At 35.3% G+C, this 22,088-nt stretch overlaps 1 protein-coding gene, 1 long non-coding RNA gene and 6 other non-coding genes across 8 annotated transcripts; 1 reads left to right on the forward strand and 7 right to left on the reverse strand.

Annotated features, from left to right (window-relative positions):
- The first annotated feature begins 8,225 nt into the window (after positions 1 to 8,225).
- On the forward strand, positions 8,226 to 14,072 carry LOC126714323 (protein SET DOMAIN GROUP 40). Its single transcript, XM_050414420.1, has 5 exons — positions 8,226 to 8,594; positions 8,684 to 8,815; positions 8,928 to 9,068; positions 9,623 to 9,916; positions 13,340 to 14,072. The coding sequence occupies exons 1-5, from the start codon at positions 8,259 to 8,261 to the stop codon at positions 13,997 to 13,999; spliced, it is 1,563 nt and encodes a 520-aa protein (XP_050270377.1). The 5' UTR covers positions 8,226 to 8,258; the 3' UTR covers positions 14,000 to 14,072.
- Positions 14,073 to 17,119: 3,047 nt separating this feature from the next.
- LOC126714325 (uncharacterized) lies at positions 17,120 to 19,834 on the reverse strand. The gene is made up of 2 exons (XR_007651578.1): positions 19,592 to 19,834; positions 17,120 to 19,226 (listed from the first exon to the last, which is right to left on the reverse strand). It is a non-coding gene; the product is annotated as an uncharacterized LOC126714325 (long non-coding RNA).
- On the reverse strand, positions 17,754 to 17,849 carry LOC126716203 (small nucleolar RNA Z103). The gene has a single exon (XR_007652022.1). It is a non-coding gene; the product is annotated as a small nucleolar RNA Z103 (small nucleolar RNA).
- On the reverse strand, positions 18,117 to 18,238 carry LOC126716264 (small nucleolar RNA SNORD14). The gene has a single exon (XR_007652071.1). It is a non-coding gene; the product is annotated as a small nucleolar RNA SNORD14 (small nucleolar RNA).
- On the reverse strand, positions 18,635 to 18,732 carry LOC126716201 (small nucleolar RNA Z103). The gene has a single exon (XR_007652020.1). It is a non-coding gene; the product is annotated as a small nucleolar RNA Z103 (small nucleolar RNA).
- Positions 18,957 to 19,054, reverse strand: LOC126716205 (small nucleolar RNA Z103). The gene has a single exon (XR_007652024.1). It is a non-coding gene; the product is annotated as a small nucleolar RNA Z103 (small nucleolar RNA).
- On the reverse strand, positions 19,151 to 19,272 carry LOC126716263 (small nucleolar RNA SNORD14). Its single transcript, XR_007652070.1, has one exon. It is a non-coding gene; the product is annotated as a small nucleolar RNA SNORD14 (small nucleolar RNA).
- On the reverse strand, positions 19,377 to 19,477 carry LOC126716204 (small nucleolar RNA Z103). Its single transcript, XR_007652023.1, has one exon. It is a non-coding gene; the product is annotated as a small nucleolar RNA Z103 (small nucleolar RNA).
- Positions 19,835 to 22,088: the final 2,254 nt, after the last annotated feature.

Genomic DNA, 22,088 nt, shown 5'->3' on the forward strand with positions numbered 1-22,088 from the left:
GTCATTGGTTCAAATGCTATACTACTGTGCCGAGCAGAACTTGCAAATTTATTAAAACATATGAACAGAACATGCGAAATAGAATAACAGTAACTTTTATTAATATAAAAAATTATTATTACAACGTACAAGGAAGGGCTTACACAAGCCTATACAAAAATGAACTGCCGAAGCAGTAATAACATCCGTAATACAGATAAGTAAACCGCCAAGAGTCTTCTGAAAGCGCCTTCAAAGTCTCTCCGAAATTTTTGCCTCAGTACTGCTCATATCAGGATAAGAACCTTTTACAGAGGAGAAGGAGAAGGAAGAAGAATTGGAACACATGGAAGCACTTCAGCAAACTCTTGTCGCTGAAGAAAGCAAGGGAAAAAGAAGATGGAGGACATGAGTAGGAAGGAGGAGAAGAAGAGGGAAGCAATGAAAAGAAAGTAAAAGGAGCAAAAGAGGGAGAAGGGGAGCCATATTAGGTATGCTCATGAGAGAGCGGATGGAGATGACAAGGGAGGTTTTCGACTCAGTCACACCGGAAGTGAGGTGTGACGGGTCCCTGCTTCGGATTTTGGCTAAAAGAATGGGGAGGCAAATCTTGAGTCTCCGCCATCCTTGCCCTGATCGAGCCATCTTAAGTTTTGTTAGGACATGGCGTTTCTGAGAAAGGAAGGATTTATTCATGGTTGACTATTATGGAGGATGTATTATTGGATAAAGAATAACCAGACGGAAGAAATGAACTATGAGAAGGGACTGAGGGATTCAGATATGAGAGAATCACCTTTTGTCCTCTCTCTTTATATAGGGGAGTAAGACGAGAGTGCGTAACACGTTCTGATCCCCAAGGAAATCTGCGAATAAATGTGCATTCGTTTCATTCCCCCACGCTATCAGTAACTGTTAGGTTGGGGAGGTCTCGTAAAAGGAAGATATTAAAGGCGTGCTACGGATAACCGAACGGAATAAGCGCATCACGCGCAAATCGAGGGGAATATCTTGTAGACCGACGCATTCCTCGTGGAGGTGAAGAGTCGCCAACGTTGATCAAGGGCCGAATTAAATGAGCCGCAGTTAAGGCTCGGTATTACCAAAACCCACCTTTCCAACCAAGACGTTGGACAGCAGGGTTTTGAGGGGCTATTGTGGGGCCCAATAGTTTATGGGCCCGGCTCGCTCGCTTATATGGAGTCCATAGGCCCCAAACTAAAGGAGGCCAGGACCCAAGCCCAAAAATAGTGAGCCCGATATGGCTCAAAGATACGTCCGAGGACCACTCAGTCCTCGGAAGACCCAGAATCCCATTGACGAAAGTGGAGTATAATCAAACTTAAAAGATCAGAAAATATTTCAGGGAAATAGTCCTTAATACCCTTCATTGACATGACACCGCACCTAACAGAGCCAGATTCTTAGGCTTTATGGACCATCTCCCACAATTTCGGGATGAGACTGATGGGACAAATCTCTGTCCTGGAAAAGTCGACCCTACACGTGGACGGGGGATAATGAACGTAGGCTAGTATAAAAGAAAACACAAGGTAACAAAAGGGGGGGATCCATCTCACTTCCTAAAGAAAAACTCCAGGAACGAGAATGCCCGGAAAGTATATACGCTCCACCAAGGATAACCCATCGACGGGTAACCGGAGAATACATTAGTGCTCCTCGGACATTATCCGAGGAGTCCAATCCCTCAATTCATAAAGTTAATGGGCTTAGATAACCGGACTAAAGCCTTTTTCAGTCTAGGTTTATCTAATGTCCGGCCTGTACCAACGCCCCGTGACCCAACGCCAGCCTTTCACACCCATTCTCTACAAATTTTATTGTGAGGGATCCATCACGCGCGAGCCCAACGTCAACGTTGGGCCGCTTGAGAATCGTGTCCCTACACCACTCAAATCATATTATTTATTTTACATTATATATTAATAAAATATCATTTTTTTTCTTGATTTTTTTATTTTTTTTTATATTTCTTCACACATAATAAACACCATTTACTTTCTCTTCTTCGTCATCGGAATATGTAAAGAAAAAAAATCAAATGAAAAATAAATAATGTTAGTGTAAAAATACACTGTTATTATAAAAATCATGTATTTTTACATAAACTTTGCATGTCATGATGTGAATGAATTTTGGACTTAATTCAATTAATTAGCCAAAATGTGATACATTTTCTATCATATAAGCACTGATGTGAGTACTGTTATACCTTTATATATATGTGTGTGTATGTGTTTTTAATGTTGGATGTAAGAACTGTAATTAAAATGTAAATTGTACCTTCTAAGTTTAACTGGAATTTATTTCAATCTTCTAATTTTACTTTCTTTCAATTGAGTTCTATAAGTTTTAAATTTATTCAATTCGGGCTTTTTGTCCAATTGTGTTTTAAAAATTCCATTAAGTATGCAATTAACTAATAAAAAAAATTCTCTCATAAAAAACCTATATTATATTTTTATTAATCTTACAAAAAAATTTTCTTGTGAAAATAATTTGTTTAATCGTAATTTTTTAACAAAATTTGACAGAATACCTTAATTGAATAAATTTGAAATTTAGAAAACTCAATAAAATAAAAGTTAAGTTAAGGGACTGGAATTAAATTCAGCTAAACTTAGAGGGTGCAATTGCATTTCAGCCTAAAAAAATAGTAATTCTTAGATACTTCCAGAGCATGACAAATGGTGTTCTCTCCTTTCACATTCATGGTGAGGTCCACCATGAATGTGAGAGGAGGAAGCATCATTTCACTATACTTCAAGAATACCTAAGAATTTTCCCTAAAAAATAAGTTGAGCCTAGGGTTATTTATGAGCTTGAGAAATAATTTTATATCTCACTGAGCCCTTAATTAATTGAGAGTTTGAACCACTCATTCAAATTACATGAACTTGATAATGTACTTGGGTAGGATCTTGAGCTTGGGCTTAGCTTGACTATAAACTAAGCCAAGTCAAGCTTAAGGTTTTGAACTTTCTGAAAAGGTTGAGTTCAAACATTGTTCATAAGCTTCATTTGAGCTCAAACCAAACCTGAACATTTTATTTTTGTTATCAAGTCAACTCAAACTTTCATTACTCAACAAAAGTCGGCTCATTTATAGTCCGAGCTAAATCTACCATCTGAAAGTGAATGCCAAAATGTTCAAAAATTTTAAAAATATTTGGGTTAAATCATAAAATTTTAATAAAAAATGATCATTCAAAAAATATATATTAAAATATATAACTAAATTAATACATTAAAAATAAAATTAGTATCTTTTCATTACTAAAAAAATCTAAACAAAAGAGAAAACATGAAATAAATGTTTCATACTACATCTCAAGTCAATCATTTATGGGCTATCACTATGGAACTCAACGTTGTTTTAAATTGAAAAAAGAGAAATGATATGTCTATAATATTTTTACAACATTTTTACAACAAATCCTAAGTGGCAGATTGTTATTGGTTGTTATTAGGTTAAAAAAGTAATCTTAGTGTTATTTTCGAATTTGAACCAATAACAACTAACCACCTGTGATTTGTTGTAAAAATATTGTAGACGTAGTATCTCTCTTGAAAAAATCATCTATGATCGACTATATACTAAATTTCAGAGTAATTTTCCTTTTAATATACAAAATCAAACAATCCATTACAAAATCATTATGCTAATAATGGTAAAGTCCCATTTAAAATAGTAATTGTTATGATCTATGATTTGCAGATCAAAGTCATCAAACTTATTTACCAAATAAATATCATTAGTTCCTTTTTTTTTTTGTTAGTAATAATATGTCTTTCAATTTTTTTTAATCTCAATTTAATAAAAAATAAAAATCACTCGTTGCTCAGAAATTTGGAGGTTTTTTTTTTTTTTTAGTAGAGGAGGTGGTATACTATACATGTAGTGCATGTATCATCCTCTTATACAGGGGTAGACTCCATCTGAGAAAGGGAATACATATACTAGAAACATGGTATATACATGGCCTAGGCCTAGGCCTAGAGCTGGCTCAGCCAAAAAGACAAGAAGTTAAAAACTCATTATTGCCCTATTGCCGATAAACCAAATACACTACAGTCACTACTGAAAAATCACATTCTTCCCTTCCTCACATCACTCCACTCAAAAAACATTTCAATGAAAAGAAAGACGCTAATATTGGGAGGACAAAATCCAATATTCCTTTAAGCTAGTGATCAACAAATAGACTTGGCCAATGCACCCTTGTGCACAGTTGGCCAGACTTTCTCCCCTCCCATCATTAATAAAGTTCGTGTCTATAATCTGGAAACCTGATGGTTGATCATATCATTATTTGCAGTTTCTTTACCATTGGATTTATGATTTTACTAGTACCCTATCACATGACACTCGTGACTATATTAACCGTTGAATCTGTATTATCTTGTTTTTCTTGGGTTTTAGGCCTTCTATTTCTTGTGGGCCAAAAAGTGCAATGGTAGACATTAGTCTTCATTGGGTCGGCCTCCAATGGATAGAATGTGACCGCATACCAAAAAGACCCAACAGGGTTTTAGTGGTGTCCAATGTCCATGATGTTCTTAGTGGAGTTCTTAGATTTTATAATTATAAGTACAATATGTTTCTTTAAAAAAAAAATTATAATTACAATATTGAATAATAATACCTATACATCAATAGTAATCTGTCACACATAAGTAATAATAATAACAACAATAATAATTTGTCGCACATCTTTTTTTTTTTTTTTAAGATAAATTATTTTTAAACCTTATATTTTAAATCTTAAACACTTGGAACAAATGTCAAGTGGTTAAAATGTTTTATTTAAACCTTATAGTTTCATATAGTTGTTGAGAGTCATTTGTGAGAATCTAAATAGAAAGAAGAAAAGCCCAACGACAAGGGCAGCAAAGAATTGGCAAGCAGATGGCAAAACCATTAGGCCCAAGCGGCAGGAATAATGGATCACAGGGCCATGAAATAAACAAATGGGCCTTGAAGAGGCAAGTGGGCTTAAAGAAGCCTAGAAATAGAGAAATAGCATACTCATGGGAAGTATATGATGTATAAAAGTGAGAAAGGGCCGCTGTAGGCTCAAAGTAATGCAAACAAAGAAAGTAAGGGGTTAATGGAAGGCCCATGAACCCCAAGGATGAGAATAAGGTAATTGGGTCAGGGAAGCCCAATGAAGTTAGTAAAAACCCATGGGAATGTAGAGTTAGTAAAAGGGCCAAGGAAGCCCAAAAAAAGCAAGTGGGCCAAGGATGCCCAAGAGAAAGACAAAAGGGACATAGGAGCCCATAAGTAGGAAAACCAATGGTCATACCAAGCTACTGGGGGAAAGAGTAAACGGCTGGCCTAAAGAGGTCCAACAGGATTGAGTCATTACAGCAGGAATAACAGAATAATACAGTAGGAAATGAGGGCAATCAAGAAGTGGGTCAAAGAAATATAAAGCCTATTATCAAATAAGGCCTATTATCAAAGAAAACAGACAGCAGGCTATGCAAGCAAGCCTTCAGACCATGGTAGACGAATGAGTAGCAGGCAGATTTTGGACATATATGGAAGGAAGGAACGCGCAAGGCCTAAACACCACCAGCCTGTACCCAGCCAATACAGAACATGGTGAGGTCGGGGGTCAGAGATTTAGATGGCATGGTTTGGTGGTGGGGAGAGGGAAAAAAATCTATTTTTGAGGTTCCAGCTCAGGTTCTTTCGGGGAAGTATCCTGCTGGGATGACTTACTACCCAAAAGAAGCAAGCTGAGTTGGAACTACTAGGTGCATGCCATGAGGGATAGGGAGAGAGAAAGAACCCAAACCTTAGTAAGAAAGGGTGCCACGGTAGACAAACAAACAAAATGCCCTTCTTTGTCTGGTGATGAAGGGGTGGCACACAGACGGACTAGTGGTGGTCGGCCAGTACACCCTGACCAGACAAAGGAGGTTTAAGGCTAAAATAGTAAAATCCAGTCACGGTAGGCACTATAAAAAGAGAACCTTGTCGTGAACATAAAACAGGGGAAGAACAGAAATCATAACTAAGAAATAGGAATTCAAAAACAGAGACCAGAAAATAGAAAAGAAACAAGTGGGAGGGAAAAAAGGAAAACAACCAGAAAGAAAGTAAAGTGACAATTAGAACGGCAGGCATGTACCGGTAGATTGATTCCCTTTCTCCCTTACAAAATCTTGCTCTCTGTTAAAACTAAAAGGGGCCTTTGTGCATCAACCATTCAGGTCCGTTTCTCTCAGGGCAGTTAATCTTCACAGTAGGATTTTTCCTGAGAGATTAATTGCGTTGAAAAGGAACGTTCTTTCCTGATGAGAAACACAAAGCATTCAAGGATCCATTGCATGTTCCAGTTGGGCCTATTACTAAAGCAAGATCCAAGAAGATCAAAGAAACACTTAATGGGCTGATTCAAGAGATTTGGGCTGATTCTAACGCAGGACATTCCAAGCTTGGCCCAAAGGAAGATGAAGGTGTAATAAATTTAATCCAAGCTATTGAGGGCTGATCTGCTTTGATTGGGAGTGATTTATGACGTGGATTAATGGTTGATTGACTTTCCAGCCCCATGTTAGTTAATAGCCATTTTTCCTATTCTGGAACTTATTATTTTAGACCAAATCTACCTTAATTTTAGGCTTTTATTATTTAGAACGTTTTTTAGCTATTTTCCTATTTTGGATATGCTAATTTCAGACCAAATCAACTTTTATTTAGGGTTTTATTATTTATTACGTTTTTCATATTTTCTATTTTTCAGTCATGCCTTATAAGTAGCATGCACTCATTGTAATAGAGGATTATTGAATAAAAATCAGAAAAGGTGAGGCTTTGCTCTTTTTTTGGTTCTTCAAGAACTGTGAACTTATCAGGGATTCTTCCTTGTGGCGTTCAAACATTATACCTTTAGTTCGTGATTCAATTATAATCATTGGGTCAAGGTGTTACTTATACCTTTGGTTCGCGTTTCACTTATAAACGTTGGGTCAGGGTTTTCTATCAAAATCTGAATTTTAGCTTTCTTGGGCAAGTATTCCAATATTTTTGTTGGGTCTCAAAGCGTGTCTATTGAGGTTCGCATCATTTCCTCTCTGGTTTTGCTCCTGCAGACCAGATTTTAGTTGATTTCTTCATCTTCTGATTAACTCATACATATTACTATTTGTTCCCTTTCGTTCTGTTCTTTTCTTTCTGTAAAAGTGATTATTATTACTGTGATTGTGTTTGGGGTTCATTTGGTCATTTCTTACTAAGTAGCCAGATATTTTATTTTATTATTATTATGTCCTTCTGCCATAACTTGTCTGAAATAGCTTTGTCTGCCGTAAGCACGTTCCTGGCAAACCAGGCTTAGTTTGCGCACAAGCCGGACCAAATTGAGTTGTAGCTGGATCGGTCCCAACTCCCTTATCTAGAAAACTTGAGCCTAATGCAGCAGGAAGCAGCCCAACACTACTAGCACAACCCACCACTTTACAATAGTTTACATCTATATTAGATTGTGTGTGACAATTACATTAGCATATAATTACTTATTTATTTTGTTATTAAATTGAATACTTATTTTAAGGTCAATTTAACTTTTAACCTCTTATCTTTTAATCTTCTTGTCTGTACACTAAAATCCTGACTCTGTCACTAATCCATAGAAGTAGCTTGGTGGTAGAAAACTCTTGTAACTCATAACACTTGTGAGTTTGTATAATAGCAAACTTCACTATTGCGCAAATAGTCCCATGCCATGCATGACAGGATTTAAGTGGGCTAGGAGAGTGACCACCCTTGCTAGTCCTTTTTTTTCAATTATAAATTAAAAAAAAATGCTAAAATTCAAATTACACCATCTAAGTTTGATTAAAATTTATTTCAATTATCTAGTTTTACTTATATTAATTTTTCTAAATTTCAAATTTATTTAATTCAGACATTCCAATCAAATTTATTCAATTAAGACCTTCCATCCAATTTTTATGTGAGAAAATTTTTTTTTTTCAAAAAATGTTTTTCACTAGTAAACTGCATGCTTAATTTCAATTTTTTTTTAATGAAATTGAAAAAAAAAAATTCTAAACTGAATAAATCTAAAAACTTAAAGAACTCAATATAGATGGTTCTATTTACATTTGGGCCTTAAAAAGTATCGGGCCCGACATGACCAAAGTTGACGAAAGGCCCAAGCCGGCCTCTGAAGCCCACTGATCTGAGTTGGAAATTTGAGTCCTGAAAGAGCAAAGAGCAAAAGAGAGAGAGAGAGAGAGAAATGGAGGAGCAGGAGCAGGAAGAAGGAGTCATTATGGTGGAGCTGGAAAGGTTTCTGAAGTGGGCAGCAGACCTTGGAATTTCAGACTCCACCAATGATGATTTTGATGCCCACACTGACACTCGTTCTTGTGGCTGTTTGGGCCATTCTCTGTCCCTCTCTTATTTTCCTCAAGCAGGAGGTCGAGGTTTGGGTGCTTCGCGTGATCTTAGAAAAGGAGAACTCATTCTCAGAGTTCCCAAATCTGCTTTCATGACCAAAGATACCCTTTTCAACAAACTCTCTCTTCCTCTCCAAAAACTCAACACTCACGCTTCTTCTCTCTCCTCCACTCAGGTAAGACAGAATTTCCATTCATTCATTCAAATACAATACTGTTTTTATTTATTTGATTTAATTGAAAATTTTTCCTATTTCTGATGCAGATATTCACTGTCTGCTTATTACACGAAATGGGTAAAGGAAAGAGTTCATGGTGGCACCCTTATCTCATCCACATGCCTCGCTCTTATGATCTTTTATCAACATTTTGTGAATTCCACGTGAAAGCTCTGCAAGTTCTGTTTTTTTTTTTTGCTTTCTCATTTAAAAAATCTTCACCAACTTATTGTGTCTATATTACGCTCATGTTAACTTAGTGATTAAAATTGTTGGCGGGTTGCTTGCTAGGTTGATGATGCTATCTGGGCTGCTGAAAAGGCCATATCAAAGGCTAAATCCGAGTGGCAACAAGCTAATCAACTCATGGAACTACTTCAGCTTAAGCCTCAATTTCTAACTTTCAAGGCATGGCTTTGGGCTGCTGCAACTGTGAGAATACTTGCCCCCTTCTATTTCTAATCATATAAATGAAATGCATACTCAAATTAGTTGCCCCATTTGATGATATCTTCATTCTGGTTTTTGACTCATTGAGCATTGTCTGAAAATTTATATGTATAATACATATATTGACAAATCTAGTTTATGGTTAAACATCCACTGCTCTTTTTTTCTTTTTCTTTTTGATAATTATTTACAACAATGGGGGAGGAGGGATTTGAACCCTGATGTCTCCCTTGGAAACACCAGGAGGTGCCAGTTGAACTACAAGGCTCTTGGCAACATCCAAGAGCCGCAAAATCTACTGCTCTTTGTACAATAGTATACCAGCAAGATGCTCTTGGGCTATGTTTACCAATTTAATAGTCTCTATCTGTTTATTGATGCACTTTGATTTAGTAGTCCCATCTGTTAATTGGTGCATTCAAGAGGTGTAATCTAATTTGTTACTTTTGGGACTTATTTACATTATATACTTCTACTTTGCCCTTGTTTTTAATTTGTTAGTAATCTGAATCTTTTGTATCTGTTTCTGTTCAAAGATATCCTCACGGACGTTGCATATACCATGGGATCAAGCTGGATGTTTATGTCCTGTGGGAGACTTATTTAATTATGCTGCACCAGGAGAGGAGACATTGGATTCTGAAGATGTAGACAGTTGGATGTGTGCCTCATCCTTTCAGGTCGCTTCTCTGTCAAATGGCGACTGTACACATAAGTCGGATGTGGTGCAATTCGATCCTCATTTTCAGAGGTTAATTGATGGTGGGTTCGAGGAGGATGTTGCTGCATATTGCTTCTATGCTCGGCAAGATTATAAAAAAGGAGAGCAGGTATTGCAAGCTTTGCATAATTCAACATTAAGTTTGGGTTTCATAGTAGTTATTGGCTGATCAATATTTCATATGATTTCATGACTTCTTATATTTGCTTTAATGCTTCTAGCTTCATTTTTCTATATCTTAAAACCTAAATTTTGAAGGGACTTTCATGTTTTTTTAAAAAAGAGAACCCATTATAAAGTTTGCTTAGGAGGCGCAAACCAAGTATACAAGTTGTTTACAAGAGAAGCCACCATAGAGTATTAATTAAGAATTAACAATGCAACATATGAAAAGTTCTAGAATATAATGCTCCACACCTTTAACATGACTTCTGTTTGCTCTCCAGTCTCCTCCCAAAACTCCAAAACAAGCACATAAAAGCAACTCTCCAAACTTGCAATGTGAGTCATGTAATTTCCAAATCTACCATGCTAGCTAGAGTGAACATCAGAAACACATTGTGGCAAAACCCCACCCTGAACCAGGGCAGAAAGTATCAGAGCTCCCTAGCCACTAATCCAATAGAAGATGGTTCAGTGACTTATAATTAAATGTCTACATTCAAAATCAATTAACAGAAAGTACTTCATTTTTTTTCTAGATTACTCATAAAAAATGAGTTTTTTTTTTTTTTTTTGGATTATTAGTAGTTAGGCTCTTCTTAGCATAGGAATGAGAGTCAGAATTGATGTGAAGAAAGCAACTGTTATAGAAGCCTTTTTATTTATTTATGTTTGTAGAGATAAAAAGATAAAAGAACTTGTAGAAGTCTTTAAGAAAAAAAGAAGACAATACTTGAAGCAATTGTTGCTTTTCATAAACTACACCTCTTTACAAAATAGTTATGTATTCCCATGCATTGCATGGGGTTGCAACTAGTTACTCTAATAGGTGTCATAGGTTGTGACCCCAACATATATTCCTTTAGAAATAACATTGACATAATTTAATTGAATAAGACTTGAGGGGTGGGGGTAGGTGATTCGTGTTGTTTTGGCTTCTCATCAATGTCTAAAAAATTGAACCTTTAAAGGAGTTGGAAAATTGAGAGAGTCCAGCATAAGAGTTCCATAAAATCCCCTAAACCCTTAATATAAAACTGTTAATTCGTGCGACATTAGTGTGAACAGCAACTTATATAGTAAAGTGCAACTTCTTTCCTTTGTGGTGAAAATAACTGGACCACAGCAAGAAGACAAGGATAAATAGATTTTCTTTTACTCTTTTGTTCAAAACTCCAAGTACTTTAAGTAGCATTTTTGCCAAACCACTGGATGTTCTAATTGATAGTGATTACTCATAATACAATTGGACCTTCTTCATGTCAAGAACCTCTTCAGTTGTATCATTAGGCTTCTTTGGTAATTGGTCACTTCAATCTTTGGCTTTTCATGCTCTATATATTTTGTATATAGTATTTTATCAAAAGAGGAGAACTCAAATGATAGAGCCTACTAAAGAATTACATGAGATCTAAAAGATCGTGAAATCAGCTATAGAATTACAAGGTACCCCACCAATCGAAGTACAATATTCAAGCAAAGAATACAAAAATCTAGATTTAGTCTGAAAACCAATCTCTTTACTCTTTCAAAGGTTTGATTTTCCCCTCTCCAGATGGTCCGCATAACAAAATGAGTATGCTCGACCATTCAACCCTTTCCAAGTAGCATAGAAATCACCTTCTATGGCATCACTCAGTTGATCCCATATTTAGAAAATAAAGAGGGCCACATCTGTTAAGCAAACGAGCAATGTAGCAACAAATGATCCTGAAAGTCACAGCAATACTTACAGATACAACACCAATTGTCCATGACCACATTGCATTAAATAATATTATTCACTGTCAGAATTTCACCTAATGCCACAGTTGACACACCTCCTATCCCCCCCCCCCCCCCCCCCCCCCCAAAAAAAAAAAAAAAGGCCTACACTAGAATACAACAAATCCATTAGGCAACCTACTACCTCCAGTTCCCAATCATGAAAAGCCTGTATGAGGCTTAGATTCCAATAACATAGTCATTCTCCCCTCTTGAATTCGGTATAACAAATACAGATGCATCTTCAGTTTCTACAATCAGATGTAAGTTAGTTAGGGTATAAATCTTTTAATGCACATCCTCCACACATCATGTCAAAAATGGATTCTTTTACCACCCTCTATAGCAAAAGGAATATTGGCAGAAAATTTCAAAAAAACCTGTTAAATCAAACAAACCTCCCTAATGACTTCCCCAACAAAGCTTGGTTCAAGGAAGTCAACTTTATCACTCCCAGAACACCTAATTTTATACGGAAACACACCATGTTTAAATCTACCAAATGGAATTTAACAAAATATTCCTTTGGATCATCTTCATTCCATTTGCTATGTGTAGGTATAGTAGACAAGGAAAGAAAATAGGTTGGAAGGCCAGATAGACTATTAATTAATGTAAGATGAACGCCCTTCAACAGATATAACTTTTTTGAACCAGCCAACAGTTTCTCCATCCTCTTTAAAATCATAGTCAATGCCACAGTATGAAAGCATATGCAAAATGGTCAGGAGTAAAGATCCCACCTTACAACAGTAATGTCCACAACCCCTATTGGGACCAATTTACTCTTATGCAAGTTGATGTTCAGCCCCGAAATTGCTTCAAAACGTAGAAATGTAGGTTAAATATTCAAGCCTTGATAGAGCAAAGCAGTTATTATTGGAGGGCTGGTCCGTGTTTTGTCCCATCAAGGTAATGGTAAACTCAAAGTGTTGGTTGTATTCAATCCTAGCCACACTACGGCCCCGGTTCCAACATCCTTTCCCCTTTTGTTCAGATGGGCTGCACTCTATTGCTTTGGCCAATCATAGAGTGTAACACTTTACTCCTAATCTGCAATTCCACAGCTAAAACAACGTCGTTAGCTCTAGCAGAACCAATTCCATAGCTCCCAATCCAAAATGCTCTAAGATTTGAGATGGATCATTTCTACTCCCTTGAATTGTTTCTGATCTATTTTGAGAAATACTCTTATCGTCTGTGACTAAACAAAGTTCTATGGCAGCAAGATCAAAATGAAGAAGCCCTTGTACAGTCCATGAATTGCTGCAAAAATAAGAGTCCATTCATCTCTTTAACGAATGAGAAATGATAAAAACTTTATTTTTTCCAGAGCATAGGTTTTATATACAGATCTTACAATTAATTTAGTAAATATTGTTTTTTGTTTACAATTAATTTCTTAGTTTAAAATTGTGACCAAAAACCAACACAGGTTATTGGGCTTTTACTTGGACATGTTACCAAATGAATTTCTAAAAACGAGGTGACCTTATAAAAGCGGTGATTCCTTAAGCCTAGGGAGGTGTACAATTGACTTACATATTTTACCTTTATTTGGTGCATGAGGAGATATGGAACTGAGATGGTACTTTATTCTCTCCAGGTTCTTTTATGCTATGGGACATACACAAATTTAGAGCTGCTTGAACATTATGGGTTTATTCTAAATGAAAATCCAAATGACAAAGTGTTTATTCCCTTGGAACCTGAAATTTATTCTTCCAGTTCATGGCCAAAGGAGTCCCTATATATTCATCAAAATGGAAAGCCATCTTTCTCCTTCTTGTCTGCTTTGCGATTATGGGCAACCCCACCAAATAAGCGGAGATCTCTTGGACACCTTGCTTATTCAGGCTCTCAACTCTCAGTAGACAATGAGATAGTTGTCATGAAGTGGACAGCAAAGAAATGCAATACCATTTTGAAGAATTTGCCAACATCAATTAAAGAAGACAGTTTGCTACTAAGTGCTATCAATGAGATCCAAGATCTCGATACTCTTTTGGAGCTTGGCAAGGAGTTTTCCACTTCTAGAGACGAGATTCAGGCATTCATAAAAGCCAATAATTTGCAAAATGTAGAAACTGGTAGTAACTTACTTTTGTCCAGGAAAACAAGAAGGTCTATGGACAGATGGAATTTGGCTATCCAGTGGAGGCTCAGATACAAGAAAATACTTCTTGATTGTATTTCTTATTGCAGTGAAATCATTGATTCTCTCTCGCCGAAAAATATTTCTACCTTGAGAATTGAACAAGGCTGAGTTTGATGCTCTCTCTCTCTCTCTGGATATCAATGAACTTTAATGGCTTGGAAGAGTAACCATAATATGCCCAGATGCATCTTCTACTTTAATAACTGATTGATTGTGAAAAACAACTGAAATCTAACTAAAGTTCTTCAAACCACAAGCTCTGGTGGCGGTGAAACAGGCGAGTGTGACAGTCACCTCTAATCACAGATTCACAATACGACCACAGGCTTGGCATACTGGAACACATGGAAATACACGCCATAAGTGGTATGGTATGGTTGGGGTCCTTAGTCACTGCAGATGAGAGAGTACACTTGGTATCACTCTAAAAAGAGACTAACAGGGTCTTATATTATTAATATTGCTAAATAATGATTTTATTTAAAAAAAAGAAAAAGAAAAAAAAGGACACAACTTGTGTCACGCAAGAGGCCCAACCACAAGATTGTGTGCACTATTCAAAGAAAGTATATTATCTTGTTGGAAATTTGATTACATTCACTGCATCACCTTCTAAATTTTATTATCCGCATCAAGCAAGCTTTGGGTGTCCCGAAAATCAGACAATACGGAAAATATTTGGCTTGCCCTCTTTGGTAGGATGGAGGAAAAAAGCTAGTTTTAATTTCATTAAAAAGAAGTTGCGGAGGAAGCTTCAAGATTGGAAGGAAAAACTTTTGTCTCAAGCTGGGAGGGAAATCTTGATTAAAGTCGTAGTTCGAGCTATTCCTACATACATAATGAGTTGTTTCAAACTTCCTTTAGGTCTCCGCAATGAAATTGAGAATCTCATAAGAAAATTTTGGTGGGGCCAAATGGGGGATCGCAGGAAAATTCATTGAGTTAAGTGGGAAACTCTCTGTCAACCCAAGTCTAAAGGAGGTATGGGCACATCTCTCTCTAATGATGTTATACTAGCAAAGCAAATTTGGCGACTTCTACACAAAAAACAATTCCCTTTTCTATTGGGTTTTTAAATCAAGGTTCTTTCCCAATTGCTCTTTTATGGAGGCCTTTGAATTTATCTCTGGATCCTATGCTTGACAAAGCATCTTGCGAGGAAGGGATGAGCTTAAAAGGGGTACTAGGTGGAGTGTATGATGTGGAGATTCTATCAGTGTTTGGTTGGACTCCTGGCTTCCACCTCTTGATCATCCTCATATTCAATCTCTAGTGGTTGTGAGTTTTGAGGATATGAAGGTGAGTACCCTTATAAATCCAATGACTAGAAGCTAGGATACAGAATTAATTCATGGTTTATTTGCCCCCCAAGAAGCTGAATTGATTGAAACCATCTCTCTTTGCCAACCCACTATGGAGGACAAGTTGATTTGGCCCTATGTCCCTTCAGGAACTTATTCAAGATAGATATTTTCAAAAATTCTAGTTTATGTAAAAATCTAATGTAAAAACCATGTTTATATAATCTTCTATTCTAGTTTATGTTTCCAAGTAAAGTTCTATATTTCATTAGTAGTCTACTTTCTTAACCAGCTCTTTTAAGTATCTTCTAACATAAATTTCAAATTTAGCCCCCCCAGGCGAGAAATTTTCTATGGAAAGCGTGTAAGGAAGTTATTTCGTGAGAGTTTTTATGGTAATTTTTTATGGAAAGCGTGTAAGAGCATGCTCATTAGGTGTGTTAAATGCCAAATATTTGGCATTTGACACACCAAACACTACTATTCAAGCCTCATGAGGTGTTTCAAATGTGTCAAAATTTTGCAACATGCTACAGTATCGTCTCAAATATGAAACGGTATGGACATCAATGCCAAATTTTTTATTATTTGTTTATTCATTGGGTTTTCTCTTTCATATATGGACAAAGTTTAGTTACAAAATTGGTTGTAACTTAAGGTTACAAACTCACTCAATAAAATAAATACTACAACATATTTTGAAAATCTAACCGTTGAATTGCATGTTATTTACGCCCTTGATACACATGTTAAATTTTGTGTTAGTTGAATATCATTTACTATATGATTTATAAGCTTATATTTTGTATATAATTTTAAATTACAAAAACTTGCAATTTAAAAAAATTATTGATGACATAGTTATTGATCTTTAATTTTCTTGAAATTTTGAAAGTATGAAAGATATAAGAAGAAGATGTAATCCAATGGTAGATTTGTCAAAATTCACATCCAATAAAAAGATATTAAGTAAGTTTGTAGTTTAAGGTTACAACTAATTTTGTAACTAAACTTTGTCCTTCATATATTCACTCCGACTTTCTCTCTCTTTTATCTCATCTTTTCTCTCATCTTCGTTCTTTTCTCTTTGCATTTGAGTTCTTCTCCCTTGCTGATCTGGCCAAAGCCGCCAACCTCACCGTTGATCTTGCCGAAGCCATAGTCGTCCTCTACAGCTCCCTCTTCACTCTCTTTCTCTTCCTCTCTCATCCTCAAGCTGATCTTAAGGCCTGAGTTTTGGATTTGTTTGATTTGGGATGGGTTTTGAGGTTTGTAAATGTGGTGGGTTAAGTACTGTGGTTGTGGCAGCAATTTGGTGGTTGTGATGGTGATTATTGAGTAGTTGTGGTGGTTATTTTTTTAGGTTGTTGTGGATTTTTTTTTTTTTTAAAGTGTCATTGGTGGATGTGGATTTGGACAAGTGGTGGCTATTAGTGTTGTTGCAACAGTTGTTGTTGGTGACGGTTATTGTGACAGTGGTGGAGGAGTTGTTGTTGAAAGAGTTTAATATATTATTTTAATGCGTTGTAAATATTATTTTAATATATAGAAGGAAAAAATAAAATATATGATAAATGAGATATTATAAAACAATGTAGTAAAATAATAAAGTAGATTTTCAGTGAATCAAAATGACATTTTTTATAAAAAGGCTTATGAGAATGCTCCAAAGAAGCAATCCCAGTAAAGAATCCGTGTTGGGGTTGAGTTCTTTTCAAAGACAAGTGTGATCACTGCAAGCAATATTCTGAGGATGTTTTACACATTGTTTGGTAGAGCGTGTATAAACGTCACCCTAAAAGAACACGCACATTTGAACTGAAATAATGACTTTAATTTCCAACATAAAAATCGTGACTACAAGTTATAATTTCGGTTCACACGTGGGAATGGTAGATAGATTATTATTTTTTTTAAAACCAATAGAGACAGATGAACAGTAAATTAAAATTGATAATATTGATTTACATCTCTGAGACTAGAAACAATTGACTATGGCGGCAAGAAAATATTATTACAAAGACAAGAAACAACTTTAATGACGCCATAAAATCTGCTTATTCTGCCACAATCTTTCCTTTTAAGTAGAGACGGAACAAGCAACTCAAAACCGCACCACACCGATTACGGTTTTGGCCAAGTGCAGTGCTAAAAATGGCCCAAAACTACACCGCACCACAAAAACTCCTAACTGAAAGACATTCTCTAACACAACTTCGCAAATGCTAGAGTAAAAAAATATTACCAAACAACAGCAGTGTTTTATGGTTCTAACATAAAACTTTCCAATATATAGTATGTATGATGGGGATGAAGCCAATCTTAGGTAGCTACTGCAAATTTTTAAGAAATCAAATATTGTTTTTAGAAAGGGAAAAGAAAAGCTAATAGAATGCAAAAGCAAGAAAAACTGAGCACATTAAAAACAATAATTTAAAAAATTTGACCTGCCATTGTCCATGTTATACACTGGCAAATGAAAAGCACGAATCCATAAATCGTCACATGAATATAAACTTAAAAAAGAAACTAATAATCCATGATTGATGATTAATATAGAGATGGATCAGATATTTGGCTTGGATTCTCAAAAGAGAGAAAGAAATCGCTCAGTTTGTTCAGCTTCGATCATTTGGGGAAATAATCATCACATCCATCTCCATTTAATCATCTCAAAAAAATTAATCACATACAAATTAACTGTATCCAAAGAGCAGTTGTGCAACATTTAGCTACCTATTAGAACAAAAAATTATAAGACTGAGAAGTACCAACACAAGAAAGGATTGAAAAGTACAAGCTACAAGCTCAGGCAAGACAGATCCTGAGCAGTGAGAAGGCAAAGCTAAAATGTTATAAAAAATAACAACCTAATGGGAAGAGAACAATTTATTCAGCAATAACAAGCACAATTGTCTTATAAAGACCTCAGACATCCAAGGAAGGAATGAAGCAGCAATAGCTCTCAAGCCTGGCGAAGGCGAAAGCTCTTAGGCGGCCCTGCGAATGTTTTGAGAAACAAGCCTTAGATTTGTCATCATCGGACATTATATTAAATTAGGAAACACCATCCAATATTCATGGCATGTTACAATTCAAATAAACCCATTCCCACCCAAACATGACAAAAACTTAAATACAAAACAAAACTACATTACTATTAACTATAAAAACAAAAGCAGTCTAGCAAATCTAATGTCCATGGAAGTTTAAGAATATCTCATAAATGTAGCCAATCACATAAGGAATACAATAATTCAAAGAGACAACACCCTTTAGCAACTACCAACTGTGACCTCCGAAACGCTTAATTACAAAAATGCAAATGAATAAAATTAATAATGCTTGCCAAAACGATTTAATTATATTATATAAATAAACTAAAAACAATTTTTTTTAAAAAAAAAGAGAAACAAAAAATCAAATTAGTTAAAAAAATGAGATGGATCAGAACATTGGCTTGGTTTCTCAAAAGAGAGAAACAAAAATCGCTCAGTTTGTTCAGCTTCGATCATTTGGGGAAATAATCATCACTTCCATCAAAATTTTATTTAATCTTTAATTTCCAAAAGAACTAGAAAAAAAAATTAAGATTTCTTATCTCACAAGCTACAAATAAGATTTCAACTAAAGTGGAACAAGTTATACATAAAAAAAAAAACCATACAAGTAAAATGCTTGCAGAGACACAATTTCTGAAGAGATGCACACAAAAAAAAATGTTGTATAAATTGTATTTCTAACAAAATAATTATAAACTAGAGATGGATCAGAACATTTGGCTTGGTTTCTCAAAAGAGAAACAAAAATTCGCTCAGTTTATTCAACTTCGATCATTTGGGGAAATAATCATCACCTCCATCTCTAATATATATAACATCTATTTTCTAAACAGATATTCAGACATTAACATTAAACAAGTAAAAAAATCAGAATCTCTAAGAAAGAAACAACATAAGACCTCAGACATCCAAGGAAGGAAAAAAGCAGCATTAGCTCTCAAGCCTGGCGAAGGCGAAAGCTCTTAGGCGGCCCTGCGAATGTTTTGAGAAACAAGCCTTAGATTTATCATCATCAGTCCATACTTCATAGATATTAACTAATTTTCAAAACCAATCACAAGCAAAGTCACAATTCAAAGTTATCAACATGTGAAATAGCAATTATTATATGAACAAAGAAAGATGGATCAGAACTGTTGGCTTGGTTTCTCAAAAAAGAGAAACAAAAAAATCGCTCAGTTTATTCAGCTTCGATCATTTGGGGAAATAATCATCACTTCCATCATGTAATCACATATTAATATGTTTCAGATCTAAATGAATAGAGAACAAAGAGAAATAGAATTTATCCAGATCTGCAAGTATATAAAAAGAGAGTATAAAGAGCCTCTTTTTACTGTGTAGATTTGCAGAGACGGACCAACTATCGGCGTCGGCTCATACTCAACGCCCACTGATATGAGCGCCGGTAATCAGTATAACGACGCCGCACTTTCGTCTCAGAGTTACTTTAGTTGAAACTTAAAAAACCCTAGAGGCTGAGGCTGATGCAGAGGCAGAGAAGCAGGAAAAGACATTTGAGAGAGGTTTAAGAATGATTTTAGGCTTAGAGAGGCGAAGGGTATTTATATATAGCTTCGTCTTCCAACTACAAAACCCTAAACCTAAAAACCTCTCGTCTTTTTATTAGGTTTTAGCGATCGACGGGTGCCCTTTTGCCACGTGTACGGCTGTAAGAAAGCTTAAATATAGACATAAATACTATGTAATAATTCACAATTTGGTATGGTATATAAGTATAATATGATTTGATAATAAAATAAATTTTTCGGAAAAAATAAAAAAGTGCTTATAATGTATAAATTAAATAATTTTATAATTAGTATCATTATTATTTGTTCAAATATTTTATCTCCATAAATGTATTAAAAAAAAAATACTTGTAGCATCTCCCATAAATATAAAATTGTAATAATAAAGGATACATTCACCTGCTTAAATAAATTGATTATATATAAGAAAATTTTGATTTTTTTTTAAGAAACATGTTTGATAAGTTAATACATATATAAAATTGAAATAAATAAATATATACATATATATATATATATATATATATATATAGGGAGTTTGTAATTTTTTTTCTTAATAAATATACCATAGTATACTCTGATTAAGCTTATACTTGTCTATAGTTTTTTAATTAAATTATTATGATCAGTAATTAAGTTAAAATCTTCTTCACAATTTAAAAAAACTTCTAGTTCATTGTATTATTGAAATTTTTTATTTAATTTATATATGATTATTGATTAAGTTGTTCATCATATGGGCATAATACTAATTGTATAAAATATTTGGACTTTTATAATAAGTTGTGGAGCCAATATTTGGCTGCAAAAGGAGCAAATTTTATAATGTTAGAATATTCATGTGTGAGTAACAGAATTAGTTAAGAAGTGAATTCCCACGTTAGAGAATAATAAGAAGAGTGCATGATTAATATAATATCGTTGAGTTATACTCATTGGGCTTAAGCCTTTTGAGTTTTTATATGTTATATTAACTACTCAAAGAGTCTTTTCCAGATGTTTCTCTCCCCAATAAATGGTATCAGGGCTGATGCTTAAAAGGCAAATGTTCATTAGTGGGTTCCATTGAGTAGAATGAAGAAGACTCCCATGCCTCCACCCATTGTTGTGTAAGGATTCTACCAGTGGTGAGTCAAAGTAATTGTGTATTGGTGACTCCCATAGTTGTGCAAAGAAAACTCCCATGTTTGCCCCAAGCATAGTTGAGTGAAAGGCACACTATTGTTGCTAGTGATGCATGACACTTGGATTGTCAAGAAAAAAAAGCTTTTGTTAAAGGGGGTGACTAACAAAAGTGCCAAAAGTGAGTGACTTGCCACTGAGTAGAATAAGGAAGACTCCCATGCCTCTACCCATGGTTGAGTAAGGGTTCTACCAGTGGTGAGTTAAAACAATTGTGTATTAGTAACTTCCATAGTTGTGCAAGGAAAATTACCAAGTTCACCCTAAGCATAGTTGAGTGAAAGGCACACTATTGGTATAAGTGATGTTTGACACTTGGACTGTCAAGAAAAAAAACTTATATTTAAGGGGGAGACTAACTGAAGTGCCAAAAATGAATGACTTGATAGAAGACTCACGTGTGAAGTGAGAGATTTGTTGGAATATTCACGTATGAGTAACATATTAGTTAAAGAGTGAAGTCTCATATTGGATACTAATGAGAAGTGTGATTGATTAATGTAATTTAGTTGAACTCATACCCAAGCAGTCTCTCAAAATGACACCAATGTGAATATTAAGTGGTATTTTAATGTTATAAAACACATAAAAATATTATATAATTGCTATTGTAGGGTCCTTGGGCCCAGAAGTTCATTATGTATTCATATATTGGGCCTGTGGCCCAAGTCGAGAACAAAGATTTGCCCGAGGAGGAGATGTCTTTGTTAGAGATTGCGTTGATGAATAAAAGGTGGGGTTTAGTCCTAAAGGCTTCGGAGAGTGTGCCGAGGATGAAAACTTCCTCGGTCGAACTTGTCTGAGGTCCTAGAAAATGGATTGACAACAAGGATGACAACCCTTGAAATTCATTTGGGGCGGACAAGCATTGCAGAGATATAAGATAAGTATGAGCCCCAAAATATCTGGGGAGAAAGCTGCTATCTCTGCATTAAATGCACTACAGCTAATCCCCTAGCTGCATTAATGTAGAAGTGATACCTGAACATTGTATTTCAGCCTTACAGTTACTACTTGAGGACTTATGAGAAGGGCTGATGGGACAAATATTAGCCCTAACCATCTAACATACAGGTGGACAGTGGAGGTGAAAAAAGGGGAGAGTATAAAAGAAGAAGGA

The sequence above is a fragment of the Quercus robur genome, chromosome 2, assembly GCF_932294415.1.
Source record: "Quercus robur chromosome 2, dhQueRobu3.1, whole genome shotgun sequence".
NCBI lineage: Eukaryota > Viridiplantae > Streptophyta > Magnoliopsida > Fagales > Fagaceae > Quercus > Quercus robur.

Bases quoted from the DNA above. Each gene is read 5' to 3' on its own strand.
- LOC126714323 (XM_050414420.1), top strand. From the start codon at position 8,259: ATGGAGGAGCAGGAGCAGGAAGAAGGAGTCATTATGGTGGAGCTGGAA. The intron at 8,595-8,683 runs GTAAGACAGAAT...TTTCTGATGCAG, and splicing joins CTTCTCTCTCCTCCACTCAG to ATATTCACTGTCTGCTTATT. The intron at 9,069-9,622 runs GTGAGAATACTT...TTCTGTTCAAAG, and splicing joins GGCTTTGGGCTGCTGCAACT to ATATCCTCACGGACGTTGCA.